Below are 10,749 nucleotides of genomic sequence, written 5' to 3' on the forward strand. Positions count from 1 at the left end.
CACCTGTCTGTCTGTCTGTCTCCTCACTTGTCTGTATTTGCTCACCTGTCTGTCTCCTCACCTGTCTGTCTGCTCACCTGTCTGTCTGCTCACTTGTCTGTATCTGCTCACTTATCTGTCTCCTCACTTGTCTGTCTGCTCACCTGTCTGTCTGCTCACCTGTCTGTCTGCTCACTTGTCTGTCTGCTCAACTGTCTGTCTCCTCACCTGTCTGTCTGCTCACTTGTCTGTCTGCTCAACTGTCTGTCTGCTCACCTGTCTGTGTCTCCTCCTATATTACTTCTACATTCAGTTTTTGTTCCTCAGGTTTCATGTTAGCTCCTCTGTTCCTTTAGAAAAAAAAAGTACTGCAGTATTATAGCGATGTAGTATGCAGTATTACAGTAAAAGTACTGCAGTACTATAGTGATGTAGTATGCAGTACTACAGTAAAAGTACTGCAGTATTATAGTGATGTAGTATGTAGCATTACAGTAAAAGTACTGCAGTATTATAGTGATGTAGTATGCAGTATTACAGTAAAAGTACTGCAGTGTTATAGTGATGTAGTATGCAGTATTACAGTAAAAGTACTGCAGTATTATAGTGATGTAGTATGCAGTATTACAGTAAAAGTACTGCAGTATTATAGTGATGTAGTATGCAGTATTACAGTAAAAGTACTGCAGTATTATAGTGGTGTATGTAGTATTACAGTAAAAGTACTGCAGTATTATAGTGATGTAGTATGCAGTATTACAGTAAAAGTACTGCAGTATTATAGTCATGTAGTATGCAGTATTACAGTAAAAGTACTGCAGTAATAGTCATGTAGTATGCAGTATTACAGTAAAAGTACTGCAGTAATAGTGATGTAGTATGCAGTATTACAGTAAAAGTACTGCAGTATTATAGTGATGTAGTATGCAGTATTACAGTAAAAGTACTGCAGTATTATAGTGATGTAGTATGCAGTATTACAGTAAAAGTACTGCAGTACTATAGTGATGTAGTATACAGTATTACAGTAAAAGTACTGCAGTAATAGTGATGTAGTATGCAGTATTACAGTAAAAGTACTGCAGTATTATAGTGGTGTAGTATGCAGTATTACAGTAAAAGTACTGCAGTATTATAGTGATGTAGTTTACACTACTTTATATACAGTTAGCTAGTTTACACTACTTTATATACAGTTAGCTAGTTTACACTACTTTATATACAGTTAGCTAGTTTATACTACTTTATATACAGTTAGCTAGTTTATACTACTTTATATACAGTTAGCTAGTTTACACTACTTTATAAACAGTTAGTTAGTTTACGCTACTTTATAAACAGTTAGCTAGTTTACACTACTTTATATACAGTTAGCTAGTTTATACTACTTTATATACAGTTAGCTAGTTTATACTACTTTATATACAGTTAGCTAGTTTATACTACTTTATATACGGTTAGCTAGTTTAAACTACTTTATAAACAGTTAGCTAGTTTACGCTACTTTATAAACAGTTAGCTAGTTTACACTACTTTACATATACAGTTAGATAGTTTAGTCCAGTGGTTCCCAACCTAGGGGTGGGGCCCCTCCAAAGGGTCAGCAGATAAATGTGAGGTCTGCTGAGATGATTAATGTGAGAAAAAAGAAGAAAAAACAAAGTTCTGATACAGAAATGTGTTTTCAGCTTTTGGTCTTTTTCTCTAATCTTTTTTTTTGCTGAAATATTGAATCATTTGAACATTTACCGTTACCGTCCTCTTCTGCTTATCCTGGTCGGGTCTCGGGGGCAGCAGCCTAAGCAGGAAGGCCAGGCTTCCCTCTCCCCAGCCACTTCGTCCAGCTCTTCCCGGGGGATCCCAAGGCGTTCCCAGGCCAGCCGAGAGACATAGTCTCTCCAGCATGTCCCTGATCTCCTACCGGTGGGACGGGCCCTGAACACCTCACCAGGGAGGCGTCCGGGAGGCATCCTAACTAGATGCACGAGTCACCTCATCTGGCTCCTCTCGACGTGGAGGAGCAGCGGGTCTACTCCGAGCTCCTCCCGGATAACTGAGCTTCTCACCCTATCTCTAAGGGAGAGCCCAGCCAGCCTACGGAGGAAGCTCATTTCAGCCGCTTGTACCCGCAATCTTGTTCTTTGGGTCACTACCCAAAGCTCATCACCATAGGTGAGGGTAGGAACCCTCACATTCAGCAGGGAACCGATCCAGTGAGAGTTGGAGGTCACAGTCTGATAAAGCCAACAGGACCACATCATCTGCAAAAAGCAGTGACCCAATCCTGAGGTCACCAAACCGGACCCCCTCCACACCCTGGCTGCACCTAGAAATCCTGTCCATAAAGATTATGAACAGGATCGGTGACAAAGGGCAGCCCTGGCGGAGTCCAACCCTCACTGGAAACAAGTCCCACTTATTACCGGCAATGTGGACCAGGCTCTGACACTGGTCATACAGGGAACGGACGGCCCTTATCAGGGGGTCCAATACCCCGTATTCCCGGACAACCCCCCATAGGACTCCCCGAGGGACACCGTCGAATGCCTTCTCCAAGTCCACAAAACACATGTGGACTGGTTGGGCAAACTCCCATGCACCCTCAAGGGTCCTGCAGAGGGTGTAGAGCTGGTCCACAGTTCCACGGCCTCGATGAAAACCACACTGCTCCTCCTGAATCCGAGGTTCCATTATCCGACGGACCCTCCTCTCCAGCACCCCCGAATAGACCTTACCAGGGAGGCTGAGGAGTGTGATCCCCCTGTAGTTGGAACACACCCTCCAGTCCCCCTTCTTAAAAAGAGGGACCACCACCCCAATCAGCCAATCCAGAGGCACTGCCCCCGATGCCCACGCGATGCTGCAGAGTCGTGTCAACCATAACAGCCCCACAGCATCCAGGGCTTTGAGGAACTCGGGGCTCGGGGAACTCTCGTCCACCCCCGGGGCCCTCCCACCGAGGAGCTTTTTGACCACCTCGGCGACCTCCACCCCAGAGATAGGAGAGCCCACACCCGGGTCCCCAGGCCCTGCTTCCTTACCGGGAGGCGTGTCGGTGGGATTGAGGAGGTCTTTGAAGTATTCCTTCCACCGATCCACAACGTCCCGAGTCGAGGTCAGCAGAGCGACGTCCCCACCGTACACAGCGTTGATGGCGCACTGCTTCCCCCTCCTGAGACGCCGGATGGTGGTTAAGAATCTCTTCGAAGCCGTCCGGAAGTCTTTTTCCATGGCCTCACCGAACTCCTCCCATGTCCAGGTTTTTGCCTCAGCAACCGCCTTAGCTGCGCTCCGCTTGGTCTGCCGGTACCTGTCTGCTGCCTCCGGAGTCCCACAGGCCAAAAAGGTCCTATAGGACTCCTTCTTCAGCTTGACGGCATCCCTCACCGCCGGTGTCCACCAGCAAGTTCGGGGATTGCCGCCACGACCAGCACCGACCACTTTACGGCCACAGCTCCGGTCGGCCGCCTTAACAATGGATTTGAACATTTATTGAAATGAAAGCATGTGAGAACTACACACTGCTTTTTGGTTTCATCTTTAACAATGTGTTGTATTTTAAAATGTAGTGGAGTAGAAAGTAGCATCACATGGAAATACTACAGTAGAGTACAAGTACTTCAAACTGTACTACAGTAAAGTACTAGTACCTCTAAATATACTACAGTAATAATTGAAGTAGAAAGAACCTGACTCGACCATTTTCAGGACCAGAGTCATCTGTGTCTGTCCCAACAATCTGCTGGTGGACATTAGTGGTGAAGGAGGAAATGGAAAACTGTCATTCTGGCTTTAAGAGAAATATAATAGAGTATGATGAGGTTTTATGAAGAACATTTGCAGACTGATCTGTTGTCACCATCTCTGTCAACACAGGATGAAACTAAACTGCTGAAGAGTCCAAGAAGATTCAGATCACAGATAAGAAGGAAGAAAAAAGAGACAGATGTGATGCCCTGTTAATACGTCTATTACACCCACTCTTGGTGGCGAGGATCTATTATTACTGATTGTACTCACCAGAAAGACAAGGTTGTGTGCCAGAAAAAGTTCCTCGATCACGCCAGTGAGTGGGCGTCGGTCCTCACGTGTCAGGTCCCCCTACTTCTCTACCCTCTTTGACAGGGAGGTTTGAGGTTTTTGAAGTCCCGGACTCCAGCTGTATACAGACTTAACCTGCAGCGCTGAGTCCCGAACGCCAGCTCATGGGTGACCTGCCGCCAACGCCAACTGTTCTGGCAATTTTTTATTTATCAAAAAGCACAAAGCCGGTACGTTGTCTTTCTCTAGTTTATTCAGTCGTCTGCAGACGGACTCCTTGCTGTCTCAGGCATTAGATGGCAGAGCGAGCCCCAAGCAGAGGAAACAGTCAGATTATATACAATACATTATCATAGAAAGGGAGACATTGTTCTATCAACAGAACAATGTCATCACAATAAGCACGTCATCACGTGTATACAATCAGGACAATATTTAATCAGTAGATTATAACATACATGATGTTCCATCAAAGTTCAATGATGTTCATTAAATCAGCATTTCATGTCATGGTCAGCAGATTAGGACGCACACACATACATCTAATCATATACCATAACTACTCATTTGATCAGACAAGATGAATAATAAGAATTTCCATTACAGCAGAACAGAAACAACCTTTAATCACATTTGTGGTTAGAACCTGAAACATCTTTGATTTAATGAGACACAAAGCTCAGCACATCTTTTATATTCAATTCAGTATCAATGAAACAAGTGTTGATTAATAATTAAAGACATGAACTGCTCCTCAAACCATAAAACATGATGGACAAGCTGTGTTTACAACCATTGGATAAATGAGTACTGAGTGCTGAAAAGCAGTGTGGAGCCATTTAACAAAAAACAGACTTGAGACAGTGAAACAGTCAGCTGTTATACGGTTTCATCTTCACACTCAGCTTAATTTGAGCAGTCTGGAAAGGTTTGGATCCACCACACGGAGGGCAACAATAAAAAAGGAGCTGGCATCACTTCCTTTTCTTCGCACCATGTCGATCACTTCTCGAGCTTTGTTCGGTCCTGTTTCTGTTCTGGCCGACTCCATTTCACCATCATTTATAACACCAATCCCAAGAAGTTTATCCAGAAGCTGGTCTAGATTAGGTTCAGACACTCTGTTAACAAACTGTTCCCGAACCTTCCTCAGCCTCTCCTCTGCTGGGACGATGTCTTCAGCTGGTTGATTCCTCTGCTGGGAGTCTGTCCCCTGTTGGGAGATTCTTCTGCTGGGTTGGTTCCCCCTGCTGGGAGATTCCTCTGCTGTGCTGCTTTCCCCCACTGTGGCAGTGTGTCCTGCTGGGAGGTTCCCCTGTGGATTTTCACTTGTTGGACCTGGAAGAGAAGCAGAGGCTGTTGTTCAATAACCCAACATTCACTTTCAAAAATTTGATCAAAATCAGTGTGTGACATGTGTGTGTGTGTGTGTGTGTGTGTAGGAACAGTCTGTAGAAAGATTGATCTAAAATACATCATTTTACATTCCTAAATAAAAGCTCTCAGACTTCTGTAACATCGTCTGAAGGCTGAATCACAAATCCAGAAGTGGATCTTTGATTTGTTAGTAGAGTAATAAAGTCAATAATAGTTTTACAACTGGTGTCTAAACTCTGACATGAGGTAAAAGCTTTACCTGTCAGTTCCACCACCCGATTCCACACCGGTGTCCTCTCTTGGTTTTGGACCATCAGAGTCACTTCCTCTTGGTTTGCAGGGAGGGAAACCTCAAATGTTGGGTGGAAGTTTGGTCCATAGTCTTGGTCAAATGGTGAAACCTGGACACCAGAAGCGAAGCATAATTTTCACACCTGTTGTATAAAATGTTTATCTATCACTCTGATCATCAATCAAAATACATATAATAGTCAAGCTTGTTATCAGTAAACGTGTATCAGAAGTAGGGCTGAGTACCTTTTACATTTAAACATATATAACAGGTGCAAACTATATATAAATATATATTCACATTTTTATTGTTGAGCCTTTATTAATCATATTTCTTCTAAACATATTTATTAGCACTGTTCTCCCACAATGCATCTGTGTAGCTGTGGAGATTATAGAGTAACCATGGTGACACCATCACTGAGTTTAGTAGCTGTAATGATGTTGAAGAGATTTCTCAGCAAACGCCACTGTTGGTCAGCAGCGGTACTGCACCATGAGCATGAAATGAGAAGTTTCTAGACAGGGAAACCACATTCCTCTAATGAGTCTGCAGCTCCAGCGTTTCGCTGAAGGATGATGAGCTTTAATTTACAGAAATTCAGCACAGCTTAATTTGATGTGAATCAATATTTGGTAGTATGGACATAGTTCAGTCAGTACCGTTAAAAGTAGCGACCTCGGTACCCAACCCTGATCAGAAGTGACTCACCTTAGGCTGGATTCTGTAGGCTTCAGGTTCACAGTGAACGCTGTAGCTTTGACGAACGCTGAGACGACATTTGGAGGAGATCTTAATGTACTCAGCTGGTTCTTGTTGGGCGGCAACCTTCAGTAACAAGACATGTTTATTATGGTGTTTATTAGTTATTCATATTCTGTTATTGTACGTGCTGGACATCTAGAGATGAATCTAGACATGTTGTAGGTGGAAATAAACAAGTCTCCCTCACTGTGGTGGGATCTTATAAAACTGTAATGTTTGTTTTATCTGTCGAGGAAATCCTGTAGAAGCAGTTCTATGTTGAAATTATAGATACAGTTATGTTGTTAATTATAACAAGAAAACATGGAGGTAGCAACACGCTGACATGTTAAATACTTGAAATGAATTTTACTCACTATTCAATATGTATGCCACCTGGTGGTGGAATCACAAGTGACACTGTGGCAGACAATAATAGACTAGACATAAACCAGAAAAAGCTAAAAACTAAATATTATTCTTTCCAGTTCAGACGGGACAATCATACTGTTCTTAACACAGCTTACAAAGCTTTAATAACAGTTCTAGAGGAGTGAAGCAGGACCGACTGTAGAAACAGCTGTGCTAACTAATGTTTATTTTATTTAGTTTAGTTTATTTGGATCCCAATCAGCTGTTACCCAGGCAACAGCTACTCTTCCTGGAGGTCTATGTTTAAATAAATACAACAATGTATGTTACATACTGTACATACTGTATGACAGATACTTTTACCTCACTCAGAGGAATGTTGCTCTGCAGCAGTAATACGTCAAGTATTCGTTTATCACCACGCGGAGGTCGGAGGAACAGCAGAACCTGGCCCCTGATTGGTCGTATGATGTTCTTAAACCTCTGAACAACGCCCCGGACGAGGCCCAGGAGAGAGAAGTGAGGGACGTTCACAACCACATGAGTGTCTGTAATCTCCAGCGGCTCCAGGATGCTCATTCCATCATCAGTGATGTGGACGACAGACAGCAGACCTTCAGGGAGCGGAGCTGTGAAAACACATTTATGTTACTAACAACAACCTCAATATATGTTAGTACTCATTTTACTTGATGTGTAGGATTCTCAGTTTGGTCAGTGAGGAATTAAACAGTTTGGACAGGCTGGACAAATCATCCAACACAACTGTCAGTGTTGGTGGGTGGGAAGCCGGTGAGGGATTTTGAGTCATCTTGACGAGAAAAATTAAAAAATTTCTCTTTAGGACAAAATCAGACTTGTATGAAATGAGATTACATTTTAACGGACAGTCTGGCTTTAATTGAACAGGGCATGTGGATTCTTTTACTATCATAACTCTAAACCTGAGCAAACGCTGTATTGCTTTACAATGTCATTCCCAAAAATGTAATGAACACATTTATTTCCCCAGATGATGAACCCTTTTCACTTTCCTCATCGGCCTCTCTCAGGATAAACTGTACATGTTTAGCTCCGACGTTGGTGAGATCAAAGAACTGATAAATCATCAGTGTTTGTTCATCTTGTGGTTGTAGTGAACTCTGCAGCCTGTAGGAGGCGCTAACAGGAGTCTTATTATTGTTTTAATAAAACTCACAAAGCACAATAATCATCTTACCATCCATGATTTCACAGTGTGGCAGGTGGAGCTGACTGACAGCACCGTCAGGACTGTGGATGTTGAACAGCGGACCTGCAGCCGTCTTGCCAGCTGGTTGTAGAAGTCTTTCGTCCCATTGGACAGTCCTGTACTGTAGCTCCGCCTCCTGAACCGTACCAAACACCAGTCCAGTCAAAGTACACCTGAACACACCTGGACCAGGACAGCTGAACCTGGAGGACACAGAGGACCTGATCACACAACACAAACCTTTTCTTGGTTTTAACGAATAAAAAGTAAAGTTGCTGAACAGCTGGATGAGATGTGAGTGAAGCAGCAGCTGCAGGAGTTTGAAGTGAAAGTGAAGTGTCATCACTGAAAGGAGCCGATGAGGTTGAGGGTTGAATATTTGGCCTCAGCTCTGAAGTACAACTCCTCCCATCTGACAGAACTGAACCTGAGATACAACAAACTGTCTGATTCATCATGAAGGATCTGCTTTAGTTACCTGTATGAAATGTTTGCAGACTCAGTCAGCACTTTGGGTGTGAAGTCCTAAAATGGAGAAAGTGACAACATTAGTTAGAGAAACTGAGCCGCTCATCTTCACAGTGGTACAGCTGACAGGATCCTCACTGCTTCAGTTTCTACTCCACCTGCACTCTTTACTGTTTAGTCATCACTTCTTTAACTTAACATTGTGCAGTGAAATGATACTGCTAGGCTATGTTAGACAGCAGTTGGTGGCTTCACAGATGAGTGAGAGGAGAAGAAACGACAGCTTGAAGATCACACAAATCAGGTTTAAGAGTGTTTAATGAAAAATGGTATTTGTATTGGTTGTACCTGCCGGTAACTGATCCCAGTCACATTCTCTCTGCACTCAAGCTGCTGCTGCTGCTGCTGTTTCAGCCTCTCTTGATCATCAGGATCCAGCTGATCCTTTGTGCTGGATGTGGACGGATCAGCTGGGAGATTAGAGGATGTGGAGAAGAAGACACACAGCAGATGTTAAAGTCACTTCTAGACATGAAGGTTGTGGCCCAGTGGGCAAAGACACAAAGAGAAAGCTGCAACACAAAGTCCCAGTTTAAGACTGGACAGAGACTTTGTCCACATGTCTCCTGTTGGTCTCTACTGGAAAACCTTCAATAAAATCACTTAAAGACGACAAACACAGTCACGTTTCATTAAAGACCCAAAACCAATGTTAAACTGGATTTACAAAGTGTCCATAAAGAATAGTTTTATTCCTTTGTTTCAATCATTACAGTGGAACAAACTGTCTAAACAACATTTTAAATCCAAACTGAAATTCAACTGAATTCAACTTCTTGCAGTGAGGCAACACAACATCTTTCACAACAATAACAACAGATCACAATAGTCCCCTAGAGTGCAAGGTGATATCTTCTAGTGTTGTGTTGTCTGACCAAAATATTGACTTCATGGATATAAAACAGAGAAAAACAAGAAATGGCTTCGTCCAAAAGTAACAAAATCTTCCTACCAGCCTCTCTGCAACAAAATGAGTTAGAGCAGGGCTGCTCACACTTTTTCAGCATGGGAGCTACTTTTGAAATGACCAAGTCAAAATGATCTACCCATTATATTTATTGATTATAACCACATATGTTGCACAACACAACATAATTCAGAACTGAACAGACTGAACAACATAATTATGTACATTTTTTGCCATCACCTGAGCTCACTCTGATGACTTGCACTGAATTGAATCAGCCAGGGATACATAGTCAAGACAGTAGCTGCTGACAGCCAGTGTGGGATAAAAAGAAAAAAAAATATGATCATTTATACCTCGAACCGCCGAGGGGTTCATTTTTAGCCCTTATAAAACCGCTGTATAATGCCGTGCTCAACACTTCCGCAAGGGGGGGGGGGGGGGGGGGGGGGGGGTTGTTATTACGTACTTTATTATTTTTTCACTTTGCTTCATGTTTGATACACGTTGTTGTCCGACTCGTTTATAAGAGAGAACGGGAGAGTTCACTCAGTAGGTAAGTTTTACCTTACAATGACAGGTGAGAACGAGGTAGATTACTCCAGTAAAAGTAAGACTTAGTTTAATGACTTAGAAGTCGCCAAATGACTTACTTTAACGAATTTCGTTAGTTTATATAATGCAGATTTGTAAAATATTACTTTTATGAGGATCACAGTCACAGAAAATAAACTTAGCATTTCATAACTGTGGTAGCAGCGGTGCAGCAGATGTAATGACGTCCACGCAGCACGCTGGATGCTGCGTGCTGCGATTCCCTGGAACAAATAATCCGGATTTTAGGGGGCAAACGTGCTTTGGCACGGTAAGATTGCCTAGTGCGCGCTAAATGAGCAGTGTCAGAGTAGCCGCGGTGGGGGTTGCGTGTAATCGCCGATGTACACCCCACTGATTGTTGCCGTTTTCATTCATAATTTCAGTATTCTTGACGCTTGCTGTGGCAGCTTTAGTGTTCAAGTTTGCTGTCTGTTGTTTCAATATTTATAAGTGAGAACGGAAATTGAAAGCCAAGTTCAGTTTAGGTTTATTTCGCCTGAATGTAGGCTACAGTATATATTTATGTTTAGTTTTATTTCTTTATTTTGGCCCTATGGGTGAACAGATGAGGAGTGTGTGTGTGTGTGTGTGTGTGTGAGAGAGAGAGAGAGAGGGAGAGGGAGAGAGAGAGAGAGAGAGAGAGAGAGAGAGAACGGGTTCAAAGTGTCGCTAGTGTGTGTC

At 43.0% G+C, this 10,749-nt stretch overlaps 1 protein-coding gene across 1 annotated transcript; it reads right to left on the reverse strand.

The window, feature by feature from the left end:
• Positions 1–6,206: 6,206 nt before the first annotated feature.
• LOC128367004 (NACHT, LRR and PYD domains-containing protein 1a-like) lies at positions 6,207–9,849 on the reverse strand. The gene is made up of 7 exons (XM_053327762.1): positions 9,828–9,849; positions 8,853–8,974; positions 8,515–8,561; positions 8,025–8,239; positions 7,169–7,434; positions 6,401–6,517; positions 6,207–6,272 (listed from the first exon to the last, which is right to left on the reverse strand). The coding sequence occupies exons 1-7, from the start codon at positions 9,847–9,849 to the stop codon at positions 6,207–6,209; spliced, it is 855 nt and encodes a 284-aa protein (XP_053183737.1).
• Between the last annotated feature and the right edge of the window lie 900 nt (positions 9,850–10,749).

This window comes from Scomber japonicus, chromosome 10 (genome assembly GCF_027409825.1).
Source record: "Scomber japonicus isolate fScoJap1 chromosome 10, fScoJap1.pri, whole genome shotgun sequence".
Taxonomy (NCBI): domain Eukaryota; kingdom Metazoa; phylum Chordata; class Actinopteri; order Scombriformes; family Scombridae; genus Scomber; species Scomber japonicus.